This window comes from Oncorhynchus gorbuscha, linkage group LG02 (assembly GCF_021184085.1).
Source record: "Oncorhynchus gorbuscha isolate QuinsamMale2020 ecotype Even-year linkage group LG02, OgorEven_v1.0, whole genome shotgun sequence".
Taxonomy (NCBI): Eukaryota; Metazoa; Chordata; class Actinopteri; order Salmoniformes; family Salmonidae; genus Oncorhynchus; species Oncorhynchus gorbuscha.
Window position 1 is genome coordinate 84,017,737 of NC_060174.1, and position 25,231 is coordinate 84,042,967.

The 25,231-nt window shown below is 42.3% G+C and overlaps 1 protein-coding gene across 4 annotated transcripts in view; it reads left to right on the plus strand.

The window, feature by feature from the left end:
* The first annotated feature begins 1,946 nt into the window (after nt 1–1,946).
* LOC124011459 (transcriptional regulator Erg-like) overlaps nt 1,947–25,231 on the plus strand; it is a 73,070-nt gene continuing 49,785 nt past the window's right edge. For 3 of the 4 annotated variants that reach the window (XM_046324865.1, XM_046324892.1, XM_046324902.1), the window contains exons 1-2: nt 1,947–2,078; nt 25,100–25,186. In XM_046324865.1, the coding sequence (XP_046180821.1) occupies nt 25,148–25,186 (39 nt within the window). In that variant the 5' untranslated portion in view covers nt 1,947–2,078; nt 25,100–25,147. Of the gene's footprint in view, nt 2,079–23,788; nt 23,807–25,099; nt 25,187–25,231 lie in introns of those variants that run through there. The other variant, XM_046324874.1, reaches the window with a different exon arrangement.

Below are 25,231 nucleotides of genomic sequence, written 5' to 3' on the forward strand. Positions count from 1 at the left end.
ACCTCTTTCCATGATATTTTGTAGACTGACCAAGTGAATCCAGGTGAAAGCTATGATCCCTTATTGATGTCACCTCTCCACTTCAATAGGTGTAGATGAAGGATTTAAAAATAAGGATTTTTAAGCTTTGAGAAAATTGAGACATGGATTGTGAATGTGTGCCATTTAGAGGGTGAATGGGCAAGACAAAATATATAAATGCCTTTGAACGAGGTATGGTAGTAGGTGCCAGCCGCACTGTTTTGAGTGTACTAAGAAGTGCAATGAGGCTGGGTTTTCCACGCTCAACAGATTCCCATGTGTATCAAGAATGGTCCACCACCCAATGGTGGACATCCAGCCAACATGACACAACTGTGGGAAGCATTGGAGTCAACATGGGCCAGCACCCCTGTGGAACGCTTTCTATACCTTGTAGAGTCCATGCCCTGACAAATGGAGGCTGTTCTGAGGGCAAACGGGGGTGCAACTCAATATTAGCAATATGTTCCTAATGTTTTGTACACTAAGTGTACTACATGATTCAATATTGAACTATCCATCTACTGGTACATTATTGGTGGGTGGATCTTTTCTGAGTAAAAGTGCTCTTTAGATGACCATTAGATTCCTCTGGTGTCTCCCATTTTGATAATGCAAATGATTATAGAGCATCTAAGAAAATATAGACAATTTCCATAAGTTGTTTTTGCACAAGCAACAAGTATAGGGATCAGAATGATTCAGGGTGTTCAAACAGAGGTGGGGTGAGGGGAAGAGGGGGAGGACGGGGCCCTTAGTGCCCATTGCATCTCCCCTGACCCAGACCTGGGGGTCCATGTGTGTGTGTGTGTGTGTGTGTGTGTGTGTGTGTGTGTGTGTGTGTGTGTGTGTGTGTGTGTGTGTGTGTGTGTGTGTGTGTGTGTGTGTGTGTGTGTGTGTGTGTGTGTGTGTGCGTGCGTGCGTGCGTGCGTGCGTGCGTGTGTGTTTCTTTCATATTCTACCTTTTTTTCCCTCCTCCTCTTCATTTTCTGGCAGACTGAAGGAATGTCTGGGTGCAGAGGGGATTGAGCCTTCACTCGTGGTGCACCATTCTGAAATGAGAGAGGGAAAAAAGAGGGAAAGAGGGAAAGTTAGAGACTAAACCACAGAAATGTAAACATGTCTGGAGCTAAAATAACTTAGCTTTCATTGAAAACACCCCTCTGTCACAAGCAGACTTCTGTGTGCTAGACCCTGTCCAAAACTGTCACCAAAGGGCAGTTTGTTCTGCAGAATGGTATTGTTTTGCAAATAAAAACACAAAGTATTTTCCCTTTGAAACCTTAAACCTTGAAAACAGAGCGCTGAAGTGGATATTACAACAATTATTATTATTATAGTGTGTTCTTGCATAATGTAATTTTGTGATTACTACCATTATTACCATGTTTTTCAATGTGTGACAAATCATTATTTGTAGGCCTATCAATAATTGTGGTTATTTCAATGACAAAAGCCATGCATGTCAGTATGCAACAAGAAAATGCATTAAAATGTTTTTGTTTTTTATGTAAGTCACTGACATTTACATAAATTATTACAAATAATTTTGTGGTCATGTCTTATCATTGGGCCTTTGAATATATCTTGCTTATTACTGCTAATTATCATTTCTACCACATCTCTGCTCTAAGAGACACTACTGTTTTAATAAAGGAGACCTCTCACCAGGAACCTGATGCTTGACCTCACATCGTGAGGGGGATTCTTTAAGCCTGGAGAGTTAGCAATTTGACACAATTACTTTATCATTAAAGTCAATTAGCTCTGTCACATGTATTTTACTCCTCAGTTACGACTCTAGCTGCCGACCAACTCTCTCCCTCCCCCATCCATCCATCCATCCATCCATCCATTCTCTCTCTGTCTCTTTCTCTCTCTCTCTCGTTCTCTCTCTTTCTCTCTCGTGCGCAGTTGTGTTTTGTGTGTGACTTGCCTCCATTCTCCAATACTTAGTAGTAGATGCAGTTTGGTCGCATCGAAGAGCAGTTCATTGAAACATCGTGGCAGCTTTAGTTTTTCTCACCGACAACGATTCGACGTTTCACGACCAAACCGTAAGTCCAAGCCTTATTATGAATGCTTTTACAAAGAAAGTTGATGTATTAGGACATGTCGCTTTGCGCCGAAGCTGAGCTGGAAAGCTAGCTGTTTAATATCAATGATTAAATTATTATGTTTGCTATCTCAATTTTTTTATGAAAAAGTTTTTGTGAACTTAAGGAAGGGGTTGCATTGAGTATTCTCAATGATGATGCATGATGCTCTGAAGTGATGGTCCGTGAGTGACAGTTGACAGGTAGGATATTTTGGTCACTCGCCGATGAGAAGGCTACATTTATGGCAGACCTTTTAATCAAACCATTACAAAGCACAGGAAAGAAGGAAAGAAATTATAGAAATGGGTGATGCAATACTGACAAAAGTTGTTGTGTTGTGGTTATGGTAATTGTGAGCTAATAGTGTATAATTTTTTTTATCAACAATATGAATGATTGTTCACCACTTACTGTTTTATCACACAGCCGTCCTTTTTGTTGTTTTGCCTTCTTACCTCTGTGTTTACATGTGTAGGCCCTATCTTTTTTAACTTCTATTTTGTATAATTTTCTACTGTTGTTTTCTGCTGACTTTATAAGTATGCTGTGGCCTACTATACAGAAACGATTGTCATTTTGCTGACACTTTTCTCCAAAGCGACTTAACCACTGTCGCTATTGACATTGATTCAGTATATCACGGCCCACTCTTGGCCAGGTCATTATTGTAAAAGACAATGTTCTCAATAATCTACCAGGATAAATGAATAATAATACTTTTCTTTAGTGTTAGGCTGAGACTCTTAAATATTAGTCTCATGCTCTCTGTTAATTGATCTATATTTCTCCTGGATTGAAGGAAAGGGCCTTGCTTAATCTTGGAATGGGCTTGATCCAACCATGCTCCAACCATAGACATTACACATTAAGACAATTAAATCTGTCATTTACCTGTTCAATAATGAGTTAAGTTAATCAGCTACTTTTATAATGAACACAATATAGTATTGACATACCTTTTGTAACTCAGCTTTCAGTGCCGAATCACAAATAATTAAATCAATTTAGAATTAAATCTAAACAGTGATTTAAAAATGTTATCAACCGCTTATAAACGACCAAAAAGGGTAGAACTAGCTCACCTGCTTTTACTCTATGATTTGACTACTACATGTTCAATGTTCTTTTGCAAAACATATTTAAATGAGAGTTCAGGTCACGTAAGAGGGTTGATCTTAAAATGAGAGACAAATGTAAATAAATTAATATATTAAATAAGTAATAATCTTCTGAAATTACTTTGTCAATGCAACACAATAACCTGGGCTTTACAATGATGGTGATTTTGGGATTAAGTGGGTTAAAATTTTTGGGTTAAGTGAATCTTCCTAGAAGTCACAGAGGGTGCACAGAGGGACATGTCAAAATGCTGAATTTTAGCACCTAAGCAAGTATTTATTCATATAAAAAAATCTGATTTATTGAATTCTCCATGTGGTCTATAGTAAAAGGCACTTCATTTAATATAACAGGCTTTTCAAATGCAATATTGGTACACAATTTCTACAATATCAAAGGGACGCAAAAGGCACTCTTTTCATGGAACGACCCAAAAAGCAACTTCTCTGGTTGAAAACATTGATATTTGTCAGAAACATTTATGCCAGTGCCAAAATTGACTAAACAGTATAAGTAGGATAATTTTGGTAAGTTCTGACTGATGTTGTCATGACTTACATGAGGGTTGGGCTTGAATTACAATCATGTTCACTTGCCCAATAACACGGCATTGTACAGCTGCGAGGATTGCGCTCTATCCAATCATATCAGCGAACCTCCAGACAGTGAGACAGACCTGCCCAATACGCAGTACCTCTGACTCTGACTTGTTTACATAAGACAACATATCGCCAGGGAGCCCATAGGCTTTAGGGTGCACTAAGCAAGATTTGGCTGGGAGGCTCCCCCACCTCTCAGGCAAAACATTTTAGTGCCCCCCCCCCCCCCCCCTTGGCAGTGCATCATTTGTTTTGCAATGGTAAAGATAATTTCCTACAATTCTATACATTTTGCCATGAGGAGGATAAATATTTTCAGGTTTAAAGCTAATTTCTTGCCGTTCTACACATTTTGCCTTGGCGTGGTGAGAAACTTTTCCAGTTTTAAAACAAATTTCCTGCAATTCTACACATTTTACCATGACTTATGCCATGTTCATATGATATCTGAGTGAGTGACTAACAAAATCAATGGAGCCCCCTGGTGGTCAATGCTAGACTACCTTACCTAGCTATCTAATTGCACCTTGGCTATTCTACTTGTATAACTCTCAACAGTAAGTTGAGACCCCTGAGTTCCTTTTTTAGGTCAGGCCCCTAGCGGCCGAGGGGCCCTATAGGCAGAGGCGGCACTGTACATGCCCAATGTTATGTTGAAAGAACAAGGGGCGGACAAGAATTTAGCATTTTATGCTGAATAATTACACCCCAGACATTTTATTCACACCAGCCCACTGTGCGCTCCGCCAACTCACCCCCCAAATCAGGAGTAATCATGGACAGATCCCAAATCATGACTAATCTTATAAAGTCATTCATAGTCTTTCTTAAGTATTATAAGTATAATAAATTGACTGCTGAGGTATTCAAGAAACAAGTTGTTTCATCTAATACGTCCAAGCAGGAATAAATTATTAAAGATTTTTTGATGTGCAACCTAATCCAGGGATTGTCATGAATTTTGAGTTGACAATTAGACTATAGTTGCTATATTTTACTGTCAAAATAGAACTCCAGAATTTCCAGAATGTTTTGTTTTGTTCAATATAGATGAATTACATACATCTTTATGCGCACTAACTAATATCATAAGCTAATTCATTTTGGTTTCAACAACTCAAAACACTTTAAATAGCTAACTCTAAATATAAAACCCACTGCGCGTAGCCAAGTATTCATCCAACAGTAAACGTAATGTCATAAAAATATTTTTTTCAGTTGTAGGCTACTACCCACGAGACCTATAGGCCTATACCCTCTCAATGGCTGGTGTGCATTTCACACACGTGCCGCTCCATATCTCAAAGCCATATCAAATTGCTTGGGTGTAAAATAGTTGCTATTGAACTGAATATTGAGAGTTAAGGAATATAAATTATACCCACAGAAAGCCGAGACCCTCCTCTCATCTGCAGGGACAAGGGATGAAGCTTCCAAAGCTCATCACATCAGCAGGTCCCAGCAAGGGCACAGGATCAGGGGCAGAGCATACACCTTCATTACAGGAGGATATTGCACTTTACTGTTTGACCAAATCATGGTTTTATCTGCCCAAAACATTTGAAGTTTGGAGTGAGGTGACAATGTAGAATGTGCTCTTTCTACGTTATAGACACACTTTTAGTTTTTTACGATCTATGATTTTGGCTGTCTAACTGATGACAGAGACGGACTAGGTCTCTTTGCTGATGCCGCATTTTAATTTGAATGTGAGTTTGCGTGACATCAGCTCAGCCTATCAGAAAATGGTAGGTGAGCCAGCCATTGTCCACTGATCAGCCAAAGGCTAATCATAGATTAGTATAACAGAGAATTGCTCAAAATCTTTTAAAAAATCCTAACAAGCCCATGGGCCACCGGCCATGTCACTTTTTCAATGTTTTATTTTTAAATATAACATATTTTTGTGTGTGTCAATTTCAAACAGCCCACCCAACAAAAAAATGGTCCAGCCCATCTAGCATTTACCAGAATTGCCAGATGCCAAATTTCCAAAACCATTCGCGAGCATCTTGTGAGCCCCCGCGACCTGTTTTGTGACATGATTCCCTATGAAACACTGCCAGACAGACACACACTCTGGTAATAGATAATGAGAAAGTTGTAACAACAAAATGTCACCGAAGCACACGTCACCACTTGCCAGTGACTTGATTAGATGATTTAGCTAATGTGGCCGGCCTGCCTGCTCAATGTGCATGCTAGCTGGTAGTAGATAGCTTCATTGACAAACACAGAGATGGAACAGCTAGCTAGTGATTTTGGGCACTGATAAACAGTGTGTAGCAGCTTGTGCTTCATTTACGATAGTTTGACAGCTTGCTGATGATTACATTTTCGACGTTCTTAGGAATCAGTCCTGAGTGCAGCCAGCAGCAGTTGACTTGATACTGTTGACTTGATACTGTCTGCAGTGCACTGACTTTTTCATGCACATTTTTTTACTTCAGAACTGCACCAAACACCTCAGCTAGATGTAAAATTGTGAGACTAAGACCTCCTCAGCTAAATTCATTACAGATTTCTTGATTTATCTTAGATTAATTTGGACTATTTTGAGGAAGTGGTAGTGGCTATGTTGTTGCTACCGTGACTCAAGAGGGACAAACAACAGTAACTGCCAGGATATGATAAAGCGAACATAACACACCCACATTGAACCACACCCCCAAGACTCAAATACATTTTTTCATAATGAGCAGCAGAAAAACACATGCGGAATCAGCCGCTCTTTCAAGCCCATTTGACAACACACACACACACACACACACACACACACACACACACACACACACACACACACACACACACACACACACACACACACACACACACACACACACACACACACACACACACACACACACACACACACACACACACACACACACACACACACACACACACACACACACACACACACACACACACACTCCTGACCATTATGCATAATTAAATCATTTACTGCTGTTTTGTAAGCTTATGTCTTGGTGATTTATGTGGTGGGGATCATTTTTGCAACATCTGGTTTGCTCCTCTATCGTATCAAAATTTAGATCACCATTCCAAAGGCAACATTTAACATTGGGTTGCCAGGTCTTTTCCAGCCCATTTGTCACATCTTCTGAGTTCGATTTTGGCTGAACATTTACCCAGCATACTCTTTGTTTTTGTGTGAAAGAACTGATCCAATAATCCAACAAAGTGCACATGTTGGGAAAATATTCAATGTCGTTTTTTCGTTTACACCTAATTCCAAATACGTTACTTTTCTTACCTGCCACTAAAATAACTCATTGTGAGAGGTGTTGATATCTTTTATCTGTCAAAATATTTCCTCCACTTCAAATGGAAAATCCGTTGAAGCAGAGCCATCAGCATTCACAAAAGACATCATAATTTGCGGTTAATGTCATATCGATGCATTTTAAAAAATTGTATAAATGTTTATGTAAATTGTTACAGCCAGTCAATGGTTATTAGTGAGTTAAGCTTCACACATAATACTACATGTATGTGTACCATCCAGGGGTGGAATTAGGTAAAAATCATTCCAAGAACCACTGTCAGGGCACCTGGCAGACAGCTTAACCAATCTAACCCCTGTTATGCTCCAGTCGCCCCAACCTCGATATTGAGTAACATATGAGTGAGTGGTTGGGCTGGTGATGGTGAGGAAGGTGTGATGCGAGTGTTGAGAGGTGTGGTGTGGCTGTGGTGATATTTAGTCCTCTTTGCCTGTGGGGCTGCTTTGACTCGTATTGGCCCCCCAACACACCCTCTATCATTTAGTCTAGCCTAGCTCTTTCCTCACCTTAGCCACAGGCCTGTCTGGTCACCCACAAGCTGTGGCACAGTAGTGGAAAGGAAGGGTGCAGAGGACATGAGAGGGGCCCAGGATGGTCCTCATACAGTAGAAATACAGTAATGATAGTGTGTGTAAAAGGATTGAGTCTGTCTGGTTATGGGAATGCATTTACTGTCAGGGTTGTTGGTTCAATGTCACAGGGAGAGAGAGAGAGAAAGAGAGAAGCGGGAGAGAAAGAGAGACCCACTTTCTATCATTGTACAGAGGAGATCTTATCGTCCTCTATCACTGGTATAGATTAACAATTGGTTAATAGGATAGACAGGCCTGAGCAGCCAATGTTAAATTACGAAGATCAGAACAAATACTGAAATGGCCGTTTTCATTGGGGTAAAGAAGGAGCCGAACTTGTTGATGTTTAATGTTTCTTACGTGAATTATTGCTTTTTTTTGTCAGAATAGAAATATAGCTTGAAGTGTCCTCTTCTGCTGAAGTGATGTGGGCTGGGCCTTCGCCACATCTTTGAGCTGAGCATGCATGCAAGTATGTGTGCGTGTGCGTGTGCGTGTGCGTGTGCGTGTGCGTGTGCGTGTGCGTGTGCGTGTGCGTGTGCGTGTGCGTGTGCGTGTGTGTGTGTGTGTGTGTGTGTGTGTGTGTGTGTGTGTGTGTGTGTGTGTGTGTGTGTGTGTGTGTGTGTGTGCAAAAGAGAGTGAATTGAGGTACGGCTGTGTTACAGAAAAAGAGCAGTAGAATCTTCAGAGTCACAGCCATACAGTAGTACAATGTGAATATCTGTCTGTGTATCAGTGTAGCTGTTTGAATGTGAACGTGCACGTATATTTATGTGTGAAATAAAGAGCAGCAGTGTCGCAGCCGGCCACTGTGACACATTGCAGGCAGCTACAGTATAAAAGCGGAGGAATGACTCTGTACACGACCATAAAGGCCAGGCCTGGCTGAACCACTAGGAAGGAATGACTTGCCCCTGCACAGACACAGCACAGGCATGGTTGGCTAATTGAAAACGTGTGTGTGTGACGTGTGTGTGTATGATTGAGTGTGAGTGCAGTGTGATCCTGTATGTGCATAAGTGTGAGCGAGACATCGCACAAGTATGAGTCTGTCTGTGCTCATAGCGATATGTTCACCAGTTGTTTTGCAACACCAACGTCCCTTATCCTGTACCCCTCGACCCCAGCTTCACCATCCACATGAACCAGGGCCAGTGCTTTTGTTTTTGTTCAGCAAGCTGCAATTTCTTCACCCAGAGACTGCAAATGAAACCATCCCGCAAATCTTCCATTATAGGTAGTAAAACCTAATTTTAGATATCCTGCTCAGCACATCATCGTGGCTAATTACTAGCATACTTGCAAGAGGGGGCCCGAGCCATTACGAGGGCAGTGGCTGTGCCGAGGGTGTGACGTGCTCGGGGGCCATGGTAAACCATGGTAAAGAGGTGCTTTATGGGCTGCCCCTCGCCCGTTAAAAACCTTTTATTACGTGGTAAACTCGCTGGACCACACGACTGTACACTGAGCTTACCGGTCAATTCAGTAACCACAGGACTGATGGTCATCTTAATATGTATTTGTGTTTTTATTTATCATGCCAAGGCAGCAGCTACTCTTCCTGGGGTCCAGCAAAATAAAGGCAGTTACACATTTTTTACAACAATACAATAAATTCACAACAGATTTCACAACATATTAAGTGTGTGCCCTCAGGCCCCTACTCTACTACCACATATCGACAACACAAAATCCATGTGTACATGTGTGTATAGTGCGTATTGTATTGTGTGTTTGTATGCATGTGTCTGTGTTTATGTTTGTGTTGCTTCACAGTCCCTGCTGTTCCATATTTGTATCTGTTTTTTAAATCTAAGTTTACTACTTGCATGAGTTACTTGATGTGGAATAGAGTTCCATGTAGTCATGGCTCTATCTAGAACTGTGCGCCTCCCATAGTCTGTTCTGGACTTGGGGACTGTGAAGAGACCTCTGGTGGCATGTCTTGTGGGGGTATACATGGGTGTCCTAGCTGTGTGCTAGTAGTCAAACCAAATCAAATCAAATTGATTTATATAGCCCTTTGTACATTAGCTGATATCTCAAAGTGCTGTACAGAAACCCAGCCTAAAACCCCAAACAGAAAGCAATGCAGGTGCAGAAGCATGGTGGCTAGGAAAAACTCCCTAGTAGTCTAAACAGACAGCTCGGTGCATTCAACATGTCAATACCTCTCACAAATACAAGTAGTGATGAAGTCAATCTCTCCTCCACTTTGAGCCAGGAGAGATTAGCATGCATATTATTAATGTTAGCTCTCTGTGTACATCCAAATGCCAGCCGTGCTTCCCTGTTCTGAGCCAATTGCAATTTTCCTAAGTCCCTCTTTGTGGCACCTGATCACATGACTGAACAGCAGTCCAGGTGCGACAAAACTAGGGCCTGTAGGACCTGCCTTGTTGATAAAAAGGCAGAGCATCGCTTTATAATGGACAGACTTCTGCCAATCTTAGCTATTGTTGTATCAACATCTTTTGACCATGACAGTTTACAATCTAGGGTTACTCCAAGCAGTATCTTCATCTCAACAGCTCAATTTCTACATTATTTATTACAATATTTAGTTGAGGTTTATGGTTTAGTGAATGATTTGTCTGAAATACAATGCTTTTAGTTTTTGAAATATTTAGGACTAACTTATTCCTTGCCACCCATTCTGAAACTTACTGCAGCTCTTTGTTAAGTGTTGCAGTCGCTGTGGTAGCTGACGTGTATAGTGTTGAGTCATCCGCATACATAGACACATAGATGCTTTACTGGCACGTCGTTAGTAAAGATTGAAAAAGTAAGGGGCCTAGACAGCTGCCCTGGGGAATTCCTGATTCTACCTGGATTTCCATTAAACAACACCCTCTGTGTTCTGTTAGACAAGTAACTCTTTATCCACAATATAGCAGGGGGTGAAAAAGCCATAACACATGTTTTTCCAGCAACAGATCGATAATGTCAACAGCAGCACTGAAGTCTAACAAAACACTCCCCACAATCATTTTATCATCAATTTCTCTCAGCCAATCATCAGTAATTTAAACAGCCACACCTCCACCTTTGGCATTTCGGTCATTTCTGTAGATCAAAGTGAGTTTCAGAGATTGTCAGAATATGATTGTCATCTGTTACTAGCAAATTATTGATTTCATGAACCTTGTTTCTTAAGCTACAAATGTTAACGTGGGCTATTTTTAACACTTTTCTGGGATGCTTGATTGTTTTTCTTTCTTTACAGGGAAGCTTAGCAGAGGTAGACATGCTCGGGTTATTTATGCACACAGTGAACTTCCTGCTAGGGCACACCACCCCAGTTCTAACAGTATAACCTTGGTTAATAGGCATATGATTACTGCATACAATAGGTGTAAGGATCAGCAGAGGCAGTAAGAGGGACATCAATTAGGTTACTTACATGATGTCTTCCAACACCCCTGGGATAATGTACATTTGCTGAAGCATTCTTACAACTCAGCGACACAATGGTAGTGATTAAATGAGCTGGGCTTGGGTCATTAATAAGTCATTGTCTCAACACAGCCTTACACGATTTGGGTGGATCCCATCCTCCTTATAATACAAGCTTTGTTTCCAGAAGGTATCAAATTGTCAATAAATGTTACACCCACAGAGCTGCAATAGTCTCATAGCCAGTTATAGAGGGATAAATGTCTGCTGAACCGTTCAATGCCACGAGGGCAGAGGGGGGCCAGATATTATGGGGCGTTTGTTGGTGTCAAGTAGTGACCCAATAATTTCTTTAAAATCCATCTTCAGATGTTCTGAGCTGCCATTCATAATGTCATTCAACCCCACATGAACCATGACAGTATCAGCCCCCGGTGACTGACTCACAGCCCCGGAGAGAAACTTGGTGATGCCCCAGGAAAACAAAAAGTGTTTGCCCCAGGTACAGATACAGTGGGGAGAACAAGTATTTGATACACTGCCGATTTTGCAGGTTTTCCGACTTACTAAGCATGTAAGGTCTGTAATATTTTTTATCATAGGTACACTTCAACTGTGCGAGACGGAATCTAAAACAAAAATCCAGAAAATCACATTGATTTTTAAGTAATTAATTTGCATTTTATTGCCCTTACCATTTTTTATTGTCCTTACCAGCGCCCCTACAACTGTGTTGTTGCCTGTCTCTCATTGAATGTGAAGCGCGAGAGAGAAGTGCAAGGGGGCGGGTGATGGCTGGGTCGGTTGTCCATGGCAGGTCGCCGGCTGTTCCTAGCTACGCACTGGCCCGTCTGTGTGTTAGCGTTCCTAGCCTCTCAGAGTTATGCCGGGCATGTCCCCGGTGTCTGTAGTCGTGGGGGATACATACATACATATACTGGACAACAACTGGAGTCACACTCACACGCTGGAAATAAGCACTTTCCTTTAGTAGTTTTATAAAGAGCGTTGTATGAGTTGAGCTCTTGGTATTCAGGTACTAAAGCATCCGGGGTGAAAAAGTTGAATGAAAGAAGTTGAGCGAGGAAAAAAACAAATGGTTATTAAAAGTAAAAAACAAAAAGTTTGGCAGGTAGCCAAGTTGCAACAAACAGCACAGCAGCACGACAACGCGGAAGTGTGACGTTTTCCCACTGTGAACAGAGATGTGGTTTTGCAAAGCAGGAGCAAAACAAGGGGGTCACCTTAATGACAGCACTGACTGTCATTTTAATGAGCGGTTGATGTCAATAGTTTAGACCCCAAAACCATAGAAGACCATTGAGTCATCCTGAATGAGTTGCCGTAAAGGTATTGTTACTTTGGCCCTGTTTTTCAGCAGTGGTATGGTGTAGATGGGGATTTGAGTTTGTGATTTGAAACACTTTGTTAGCATAATCATCACCATTCTCATAGTGGAAGTATATATAGTCTCCACTAGACAAACAAGTAAAATAAATCAATGTTGGCACCACAGACAAAACGATGAATGGCTTGCAATGATGTAGACTATTCAGCCTACTCAGTGCTATTCAGGCAAGTTCATATACTGTACGGTATATCACAACATGGAGATTAAGTTGGTTTCCACTCATATGGAAAATACAATTTGGCAGCGAAGAGAATGTAGTACATGGAAATGTACAGAGCTGATTTACTGTAGAAGTGAAAGTTCAGTCAGATATGAGTAATCTACTTTGCTGGAATATACTGAGTGAGTGAGTGAGAGAGAGGAGGAGAGCTCACCCCACCTGCAAGTAATCACCTCCTTTCACAGCAGGGTCTCTCTCTCTTTCTCTCTCCCTCCTCTGTAGTGGACATGTTCTATTGGATCGGTAGGGAAGTACAAAGACATGCCGCCTGTCATCAAGCCGCTTGCTACTACCCGAGAACCACGTTTCTTAAGGGGAATGATACCAGCTATGTCAGATGATGCCAGAGAATATCCCATATTATATTGTAGCCGTAACTAGGTTGGTGCTTTACCTGTACAATGTTTTGATTGTCCCATAGAAATAAATATATAAATATACACATAAATATACACATGCATACATGCATACTAATAAACATGTGTTTATTAGTAATGAGGGGACAAATCGATACCGTTACATATCGGGAAAGTATTTTTGATGATATATCAATCGTGTCGTTTTGACAAAAGCACAATATTACTGTTGCACTATTTGGTTGTACCTGCACCAAAACTATAGTATTTTTCCATCATAACTATTTTTTCAGCACTTTTATTTCTATGACTGATTAAAACTATTTTTTTTCCTGGCTCTCTCTTGTCCCTCTGCAGCAGACATATGGTGAGCAATATGTTTGGAATTGAGTGGCAATACATATAGAATTGGCACCTAAGTATCGTGATGATATTGTATCGTGAGGTCCCTGGTAATGCCAAGCCCTAGCGTTTATGTTCTCAACTTACTTCAATATGAGTCATTGTATTGGGGTTATGTGTGTATATTTATTTGGCTTAATTTTACTCTGCATAAGGCTCCTTGACTCTTGTATTCAAAACACAGATTTGATTTGACATGTGATGGCAAAAAGCATGTGGATTTGTGTGTGCACTTATTTTCAATCAGCCATTCATTCACATTGCATTAGTTTTCCCAAAGCCCATTTTTCAATGTAAAGTGTCACAGTGTTCACCCTTTTCTTCATGTGACATATAATACCTTAATACCTCTTTAGTGGTATTAAGCATTTATGCTGTTTTCTTGTTTCTCCCTCTCAGCAGCATACTGACACTGTTACATTGAAAATGAAAGAGGTTTGTGGTTAGTTCGGAAGGCTGAATAATTTGCCGCACTGATCTAGAAATATCCAACGCATGCATAGGTGGACTCAAAGCACTGATACTGTTACAGCTTTACATGAAGCCTTGAATTAAGTTATTTTACCCCAGGCTTAAATTCCACCATCCCAGCTATACTCATAGAATTGATACAGATTCTCTGTACATGACCAGATTGTCTGTGTATTGGTTTAATTTCTGTGAAGCTATGCACACCGAGGCAGACAACCAGCCTGACAGACAGACAGACAGAGGATGACAGACAAACACACAGACACAAAGACAAAGAGCCAGAAAACTAGCCAGATGGTTGGATGGATTCATGGTGAGCTCTATTAGAAATGTATACGAAGCCAATCATTGAAAAAGTTCTACCAAGCAGTCGTTTTCCTATAGTTGAAAGAGAGAATTAGTTTGTTAAGTGAAACTTATCGTAGTGTTAGCGGTCCACAGGGAGTGAGAAGACTGGATTACCCTTCTGTTTTTAGCCTATATGTGGAGAGTACCACAGAGACCATGAGGGCCACAGGCATGTATGGGGTTAGAATGCTATGCTTTATGGCTCCAGGCAGCCAGATGAGATGACGCTCACCATGCACTGTGAAAAGCTAAAAGAACCCAAAGTTATTGGTGCTCATTATACATTTGTTTAGATGTTGTGTTCACCAGATAGGCCTGTGCTATTCTGAGCATAGAAGTGGAGACAGACCATCCTTGAGGAAAGTGAGATAGATGACATGGACTATATCTGCAGATATAGGCATACTATATAATAATATACTGTATCTTTTAGTGACATGACAATATCGATACAGTTACATATGGGGATAAATACAAAATTACGATGTATCTTACCCTTTTGACTATCGCGTTATTATTTTTGCGGTAGTTGGCTGTACCTGCAATTATTGCGGAACTTTTATTTCCATGACTGATCAAAAGTTGTTTTCTCATAGCTCTCTCTTGTCCCTCTGCAGCAGACATATGGTGAGCAATATATTTAGAACATTTAATTGCAATAAATCACAGTATTGAAGCACAATGCATATCGTATCAGCATCTAAGTATTGTAATAATATCGTATCGTGAGGTCCCTGGCAATTCCCAGCCCTAGTATCTTTCGAAATAATATTGTAGTAGTATTTTGTCAGCAAACATTTAGGGTGGTGTCTTTTCCTAGACAGTGCTCATATAGCGCTTGTAAGTAAGTTATGTTGATGCCTTGCACTTATAGCTTTGCACCTTCATCATGTGGTAAAAACAACAGCACAATAGTGAGCAATGAGGCAACATTTCTGACAGGCAAATCGCTAGACCAAAGTGTGTCTGTGTCTGTCTGTGTCTCTGTGTGTGCGAGCCAACCTTTCTCCACAACCATATGTGCCTAATTTGCTGAAAATATGCTAAGTAGTGTAATTCTTTAAGGACTATTAGAGCAAGGCTGATAAGACCACCCGCTCTACTGCTTTGGGTGGCTTTACCCTGCAGTGCTGGAGTATGCTGAAACAGTATTCCTTCAATAAGTATTGTTTTATTCCAGTACTCAATGCAAAGACACAGTTCACCTCACAAAGACATAGTTCACAACACACTCTCCAATATCTCATTGTTTGAAATTCATTATTTAGTTTTGTTTAACTGTAAACCAACACAGTCAGTTAGCCATGCAGCACAGCCACACACTGAGGTGTTGTGGCCATTATAGAGAAGTATGATGAGATAAAATATTAATTAGATACAGATGACTGAAAATGCTTGAGGTCGCTGATCCAGATCTGTGCTTTTTTCCCTTTCTTTCAGAGGAAGTATAAATGATTTAGGTTGTGCAAATTGCATTTTATGTGAGTGTGGGTGGGTTCCTCACTAAATGCCTTTAAATGGGTTTTAAAATAGCCAAAGATAGGTTGCGTGGGAGTCTGGGAGAGGTGATCGGGCACATTCTGTTGTTTTCCAACTGATGTGACATGAAATGGTGGAGTTTGTGGTCTCTGTAACCTAATGATGGCACCACTGAGATGGATTGGGACAGTTGATGTCAGTATGGCCAGCTCTCCATGTCCTTTAGCTTTGGTTGTTAATATAACAGGCTGATTCTGAGGTTGTATTTACAACACAAAGTGTCATCAGCAGCACCACAGCTAATCAAAATATATACCAATTATATTATAAGGTACTCCATTTCAGGGAATTTGGGAATTTTTAATCCACATTGCTGATTTATCATGTCCGTCGACGTCAAGGACAAATTAGTTATCAAAGCTGTTGTCATACTCAATTGTGGACATTGATATGGATTTAGATAGCAGCGATAATATATTGGTTAAAGAGTCAGGCCGGCCTTTAATTTGTATTAAATTAAGGAAAATAGGCCATACTAACCAAGTCAATTTGTTGACCAAGCAGTCCCCCGTTTGCACATATAGTGTCCGTATGGTATTGAGTGTACGCTTGTTACGTTTCTTACCCCCATACCTTTTCAATTTAGTGCTTACTCAGAAATCTAAACCTGAGCCACTTTAAAATCCATTACTCGGCCGTGATGTCACTCGCCACTCTTTTCCTCGCCTGGGGCATTTTTAAATCTCTGGAAAGTTTATTTTGGTCAAAGAAAACGGGATAATTATAAGTGCTCTGGCTGAAATGACATGCCACTGGCTGCAGTAGCAGCACAGCACTACTTTTCCCCTCGGTCTGCCTATCACTCACTAAACCTAGGGCCACATGTGCTGGGGTGGGGGGAGGGGGGGGGGGTGTGTGTGTGTCTCTCGGTTGGGGGTCCCCACGAGAAACATCACCAGAATGAGAGGGGTAAGGGGTTAGAGGCTCAGTCAATGAGAGGCACTATGTGTTTTAATCTTAGAGCCATGGTCTATTGAGACGTCCTAATCATGAGCAAAATAGCTACATGTTCAGATGAGAAACTGTGAAAGATTTGAGGAAAATTGCGAGAGTCTATTGTAATGATGGCTGAATAGTCATTGCTAATATATCATTAAGCACGGTTCTGGGCGATACTAGAGACAGATCATGTTGGGTTGAATGTAACACTAGGTCTTTACAGTTTCTGCCCAGAAAACTTGCTATGAAAGAGATTATTGGCTGATACCAATAACATGTTTCTTATAGGCCATCACCAACTATATAATTGTGTAAGTGTGTATGTGTGTGTATGTGTGTGCTACGTTTGCTGTGGTGGCTGTCCTCGTGGGTGTTCTGGAATGTGTTGGAGTGTTCTCTGTGTTCTCTGTGTGCCGTGGCTCCATGCTCAGTGTGTGCTGTTATGATAAGTGTGTGTGCTTTGGCATATATGTGTGTGATGATAAATCGGCACTCCGGTTGCCTTTGGTTCCCCACAGGGTATCAAAGTACTACAGACAGTAGGGCAACAGAGTGAGTGGGAGGCCACTATGGTCGGACGAAATGGGTATGATGTCACCAGGGCTCTAGACCATCGTCGTAGCAACACCTACCTTTAATCCACTGGTGCCTGTACCAGTGTGCCTCAGAAAAAGAAAAAGAAAGATGCACACACTCTTTGGGTAAGATGTTTTTTTATATAAATAATAACCTAGGAGCTGCTTAAACTGTCTGCCCCCCCCCCCCCCCACCCACACACACACACACACTCACTCTTGGGGCGAGATGTTTTTTCTATAAATAATCTACATGTAGTGTAATTGTTGGAGGTAAGTGGCATTAGGGTAGCACAATATGCTGCGATTGCGATTTGACTTGTGATGTACACTGAGTGTATAAAACATTAGGAAAACCTGCTCTTTCTATGACATAGACTGACCAGGTGAATCCAGATGAAAGCTATGATCCCTTATTGATGTCACTTGTTAAATCTACTTCAATCAGATACAGGTTAAAGAAGGATTTTTAAGCCTTGAGACAATTAAGACGTGTGGCATTCATAGGGTGAGGGGCAAGATAAAAGAGGGGCAAGACAAAATATTTAAGTGTCTTTGAACACTGTCATGACTTGATTTTAACATTTATTTGAAGAATTATATATCTAATTAACTAACTATGTTTAATTGTTACCTAATTCAATTAATCAAGTAACAATTAACTCATTAGGATCTGTGGCACCACGAGAACAGATCTTAAAGAGTTACCATCTCCCGAATTAAACTCTAAAACCTATCACAGTCAAAAAAAATGACCCCTTTTTCTCCCCAATTTCGTGGTATCCAATTGTTGTAGTAGCTACTATCTTGTCTCATCGCTACAACTCCCGTACGGGCTTGGGAGAGACGAAGGTTGAAAGTCATGCGTTCTCCGATACACAACCCAACCAGCCGTACTGCTTCTTAACACAGCGTGCATCCAACCCGGAAGCCAGCCGCACCAATGTGTCGGAGGGTACACCGTGCACCTGGCAACCTTGGTTAGCGCACACTGCGCCCAGCCCGCCACAGGAGTCACAGGTGCGCAATGAGACAAGGACATCCCTACCAACCAAGCCCTCCCTAACCCGGACGACGCTAGGCCAATTGTGCGTCGCCCCACGCGGACCTCCCGGTCTGGGCGCGAACGCAGGGACTCTGATGGCACAGCTGGCGCTGCAGTACAGCGGCCTTAACCACTGCGCCACCCGGGAGGCCCTACAGTCAATTTATTAATCATAACCTCGTATCATATCACCATTCTGTGTCACGCCTTTGTCTTAGTATTTTGTGTTTTCTTTATTTATTTGGTCAGGCCAGGGTGTGACATGGGTTATTGTGGTGTGTTTTTGTCTTAGGAGTTTTGTGGGGTGTTAGTCTATGGCTGCCTGAGGCGGTTCTCAATCAGAGTCAGGTGATTATCGTTGTCTCTGATTGGGAACCATATTTAGGCAGCCATATTCTGTGAGTGTTTTCGTGGGTGATTGTTCCTGTCTTTGTGTTTGCACCAGATAGGGCTGTTTCGTTATTTCATTTCGTTATATTTGTAATTTCTGCATGTTAGTTTTTCCTTCATTAAAATCTATCATGAATCATCATCACGCTGCATTTTGGTCCGATCCTTATTCTACCTCTTCGTCAGAGGAGGAGATAGAAGAGAGCCGTTACAGAATCACCCACCACACCTGGACCAAGTGGCGTGGTAACAGCCAACAGCAGCAGCAGGAGCAGTGCGACAAGAATTTCTGGACTTGGGAGTAAATCCTCGACGGGAGAGGACCCTGGGCTAAACCAGGGGAGTGTAGCCGCGCCAAGGTGCAGCGAGAGAAGGGCTGGACATGGGAGGACGAACTGGACATGGGAGGACGAACTGGACGGTGAAGGACCTTGGGCTCAGCCTGGAGAATATCGCCACCCCAAGGAAGAACTGGAGGCGGAAAGCGGAGAGGCGCTGGTATGAGGAGGCAGCACTGCGACGCGGATAGAAGCCTGAGAGTCAGCCCCAAAAATGTATTGGGGGGGTGGCTCACAGGGAGTATGGCTATGCCAGGTAGGAGACCTGCGCAAACTCCCTGTGCTTACCGGGGGGGTAGTGAGAACGGGCAGGCACCGTGTTATGCTATGGAGCGCACGGTGTTTCCAGTGCGCGTGCATAGCCCGGTGCGGTTCATACCAGCTCTTCGTATTGGCCGGGCTAGAGTGGGCATCGAGCCAGGTAAGGTTGGGCAGGCTCGGTGCTCAAGAGCTCCAGTGCGCCTGCACGGTCCTGTCCATCCAGAGCCACCTCCACACACCAGTCCTCCGGTGGCAGCTCCCGGCACCAGGATTCCTGTGCGTGTTCTCTATCCAGTTCCACCAGTGCCAGCACCACGCATCAGGCCTACAGTACGCCTCGCCTCTCCAGCGCTGCCGGAGCCTTTCTCCTCTCCTGCGCTGCCGGAGTCTCCCGCCTGTTTAGCACAGCCAGAGCCTTCCTTCTCTCCAGCTCTGCCGGAGTCTCCTGCCTGTTCAGTGCAGCCTGAGCAGCCTGAGCATTCTGAACCTCCTTGCATCTGCAAAAACCCGAGCCTTACTTATGAGTCAGTACTACACAAATTGGTTTAATTATTTATTTACTAGCTAATTAAATGGGAACTCAGGATAAACATACACACTATGCACTATTTATTGATTGGAGATGTAATACTCTAAAAACAGGTCCCTAGCAGAATGACAACAAGATGGCTTCTTGTTAATCTTTCTGGGAACGGTGCTAGCCCTAGCGGAACACCTGGCCTACAGCCAGTGAAATTGCAGGGTGCCAAATTCAAACAACAGAAATCTCAGAATTAAAATTCCTAATTTTAAAGATAAACGTCTTGTTAATCCAACCACAGTGTCCGATTTCAAAAAGGCTTTACGGCGAAAGCCCTCCATGCGATTATGTTAGGACAGCGCCGAGCCACAAAAACCAAACAGACATTTTCCAGCCAAGGAGAGGTGTCACAAAAGTCAGAAATAGTGTTAAAAGTAATCACTAACCTTTGATGATCTCATCTGGTAGCACTCCCAGGACTTCATGTTACACAATAAATGTTTGTTTTGTTCGATAAAGTTAATCTTTATGTCCAAAAACCCCCGTTTAAATTGGCACGTTATGTTCAGTAATGCATTGTCTCAAAAAAAATCCTGTGAAATTGCAGAGAGCCAAATCAAATGACAGAAATACTCATCATAAACATTGATGATAGATACAAGTGTTATACATAGGCTTAAAGATTAACTTCTTGTTAATCCAGCCGCTGTGTCAGATTTCAAAAAGGCTTTATGGCAAAAGCACACCATGCGATTATGTTAGGACAGCGCCTAGCCACAAAACCATACAGACATTTTCCAGGCAAGGAGAGGCGTCACAAAGTCAGCAATAGCTTTAAAATGAATCACTTACATTTGATGATCTTCATCTTTGATGATCTTCATCTTGTGGCACTCACAGGACTCCACTGGCTAGGCCACTCCAGGACCTTGAAATGCTTCTTACGAAGCCACTCCTTCGTTGCTCGGGCGGTGTGTTTGGGATCATTGTCATGCTGAAAGACCCAGCCAAGTTTCATCTTCAATGCCCTTGCTGATGGAAGGAGGTTTTCACTCAAAATCTCACGATACATGGCCCCATTCATTCTTTCCTTTACACGGATCAGTCGTCCTGGTCCCTTTGCAGAAAAACAGCCCCAAAGCATGATGTTTCCACTCCCATGCTTCACAGTAGGTATGGTGTTCTTTGGATGCAACTCAGCATTTTTTGTCCTCCAAACACGACGAGTTGAGTTTTTACCAAAAAGTTATATTTTGGTTTCATCTGACCATTCTCCCAATCTTCTTCTGGATCATCCAAATCTTCTCTAGCAAACTTCAGACGGGCCTGGACATGTACTGGCTTAAGCAGGGGGACACGTCTGGCACTGCAGGATTTGAGTCCCTGGCGGCGTAGTGTGTTACTGATGGTAGGCTTTGTTACTTTGGTCCCAGCTCTCTGCAGGTCATTCACTAGATCCCCCCGTGTGGTTCTGGGATTTTTGCTCACCGTTCTTGTGATCATTTTGACCCCACGGGGTGAGATCTTGCGTGGAGCCCCAGATCGAGGCAGATTATCAGTGGTCTTGTATGTCTTCCATTTCCTAATAATTGCTCCCACAGTTGATTTCTTCAAACCAAGCTGCTTACCTATTGCAGATTCAGTCTTCCCAGCCTGGTGCAGGTCTACAATTGTGTTGCTGGTGTCCTTTGACAGCTCTTTGGTCTTGGCCATAGTGGAGTTTGGAGTGTGACTGTTTGAGGTTGTGGACAGGTGTCTTTTATACTGATAACAAGTTCAAACAGGTGCCATTAATATGGGTAACAAGTGGATGACAGAGGAGCCTCTTAAAGAAGAAGTTACAGGTCTGTGAGAGCCAGAAATCTTGCTTGTTTGTAGGTGACCAAATACTTATTTTCCACCATCATTTGCAAATAAATTCATAAAAAATCCTACAATGTGATTTTCTGGATTTTTTTCTCATTTTGTCTGTCATAGTTGAAGTGTACCTATGATGAAAATTACAGGCCTCTCTCATATTTTTAAGTGGGAGAACTTGCACAATTGGTGGCTGACTAAATACTTTTTGCCCCACTGTATATGCATATCTTAGCTTCTGGGCTTGAGTAACAGGCAGTTTACTCTGGGCATGCTTTTCATGCAAATTTCCCAATACTGCCCCCTATCCCAAACAGGTTTTAAAGAAGAGATGGAGAGGGAAAGAGAGAGGGACAGAGATGCTTAACATTAGTACATTCAGAAACTATTTTCATCTTCAGTAACCATATACTTTGCACACGAACTCCCGCCCGCTTTGAGTAAGAAATCATTAATGTATTTATGTGAAATGCCTGGGTTCACCGGGGATTTCTCGGTGAACAGGGCAGCCTTGGAAAGAGGGTTGGGCCTTTTCGCAGCACGCTTGTGAGGCTCTGATTGTCCGAAATGGTTCCAACAAGTCTTCTACTGTTGTCCTTCTTTGTAGTTGGCTGGTATTCGGTGACTTGTCGTGTAGTTCTGTTCAGTTGATTTTCCATTTGCTCTTGAAGATGCTTCTTTGAAGATAGGCTAACCAGCCGTATCGATGGTTCCCCAGTGGGGTGATGAATGTAGCGTAATACGGTGGTTTGAGCAGAATAACAGGATGGTCCTAAATTTGCTTTTGAAGATACTTTACTTAGGACAGCTAATCAGCCGTACCAGTGATTGTCCATGAGGTGTGTTTATCTTCTCCACCTCATGTTGAGATTCAAAGTTCCAACCATTATAGGGGTTGGTTCCGGCAGGCTGGCACGCTCCCTGATCTCACTCCGGGGCGGTGACTACTTACTGTGCAAAGTTATTGAAAACAATGATCTCTTATAGCTTCTCACATCACATCCCTCTCTTAAAAAAACACTTTACTAATTTTACATATTACATGCACAACATATAATATGGAAACTGTATATATGTAGTGGGTATACTTTCCAAGTTACAGTATTTCCTCTATAACATTTTTAATGACATCACAAAATAACAAACAAAATTACATTAGTGATCTATAGATCGCCTCAGACCATTCCCCACGTTCTAAGTTCAAAATATTTCTCCAGTATTAGCTTTTAAAGTGTTAGCGGGAAAAAGGTCTGTTGAGACAAAGACATTCCATTGGTGAATTTGGAGAGGGAAAGCCTGGATCTTTACAACAAGACGTGAGTTGTTTATCCCCACTAGATCTTGAGTGTGTCAAGTACTGCAACGCTGCAGTGTTTTTCATGCTCAAAAGTTTCCCATGTGTATCAAAAATGGTCCACCACCCAAAGGACCTCCAGCCAGCTTGTGGGAAGCATTGGAGTCAACAGGGGCCACCATCCCTGTGGAAAGCTTTAGACATCTTGTAGAGTCCGTACCCCAAGGAATTGAGGCTGTTCTGAGGGTAAAAGGGGGTGAAACTCAATATTAGGAAGGTGTTCCTAATGGTTTTTACACTCATTGTAGATCAAAAAACTTGGGTGAACTGTTGAAATCATTCAAATAGAATGATTTATATTAAGAAGCAAAGAACAAAGCAACATTGTTCTTGTTTGGAACAATCTGTTGACTGCATTTGACCTAACAGAATAGCATGCAAACATAAAGTGAATCTAACAGCGTGGAGGAGGAACTGAACTGCTTGATTTACGGGGGCAGGGCTTGGTGTATGGAGTGAGAAGCCGCACGAGGAGAGTGGGACGCCCTTACACATCTCAAATTTGCAGTTTGTTGTGTTGCTCTGGATGTCATTAGTTTCAATTGGGTCTGTCCGCAACAGAGTGGCATCTCAGTGCCCCTTGTGCCTGAGGCTCCATAGGAAATAGATGGCGTATACTTAGATTTTTTTCAAACTCTGCTTGGTCTTCAGTCTGAAAATAGAACAGTAAGTTACCAAACCATAGTATGAGGTACTAGAAATTATTACCATTTTAATAATAATGTTGAATAATAGCAACAGTATCTTCAACATTTAGCTAGCTAGTGCTAAGGTTAGCTGCTCTGTGTAAGCTAGCTTGACTTGCTAGAAAGTAAGAGATAGTAAAAGAAACAAGTTGAGGAAAAAGCAACTAAAATAAAACATGTTTTATTATCACCTGAAACAGTATGCTTCTCCTTTCTTGAGTTAAACATTTTTGTTGTTGCAAATTTGCAATATCACAAAATAAATGCGATCTCTGATGAGAGACAGGCTCTCCTCCATCTTGTGTTACAAACACTACCAGTAGCGGGGAAATACTGAAATCGGTCCAGTTGTGTCCAGTTGTGTACATGCCGAGAGAGACGATAAACGGAGTAATCTATAAAAATGGATGTTACACGCAGTGTCGTTTCAAAATATGCGATACAGTATGGATCTCTTGCGATATGAATATTACACATGTGAATATTGCAATTGTTATGTGAATTTGATTAATTGTGTGTGAGCTGTCCAGGAGCTACCTCCTTCTCCTACACACGCACACGCACACACACACGCACGCACGCACGCACGCACGCACGCACGCACGCACGCACGCACACACACACACACACACACACACACACACACACACACACACACACACACACACACACACACACACACACACACACACACACACACACAGCCTATGATTAATAAGTAATTACAACCAGCTCAGCTCCCAGTGGCCACAGGGCCGCTCGCTGTCTGTTCCCTGATGGCTCCCAGATGTGCCCTGTAGGACGGAGGAGAGGTGAGGAGAGCCCATAGAGATTGGGAGACGTGCCTAACTCTCCAGCCCTACTGCTTAACCCTAATGGGCCACATATTATGACACAATAGGTCTTTACAGGCCTGACATTCACAGCGACAGTCTGTCGTGACCGTACAAGCTGTTTATTTCTGGAACTGAGGGGATCGCCAAATCGCTCTAAATGGAGGTCTCTGTCGAGAGTCGTTTCCCCAAGCCCGGGTTAGCGTTCATGCAGGGTCTCAGCAGTGTGTCGACTATGAGGGTCCTGCTAAGGCTAGACACCCTTTTTAAACGATGGGTGTTCTGTCCCCCAGTAGCTAGGGGATGCAAGCCATTACCATCATGATTAGAAGAGTCCCTATAATACACAATAATACAGTACATCCACAAAGATATGTGTAATGAATGACAATATACCCATCTCTTTCTCACTCTCCCACCTCTCCCTCTCCTTCTCTCAGGTAGAAGGCTGTGTGTGCTGCTCGTGTCTCTGATGTCAGCCGGGGGTCATGATTCAGACTGGAACAGACCCTGCAGGCCCCACCAAAGTAAGTCCACTAGTCCAGACAACATCTCTACACTAAACCATGGCC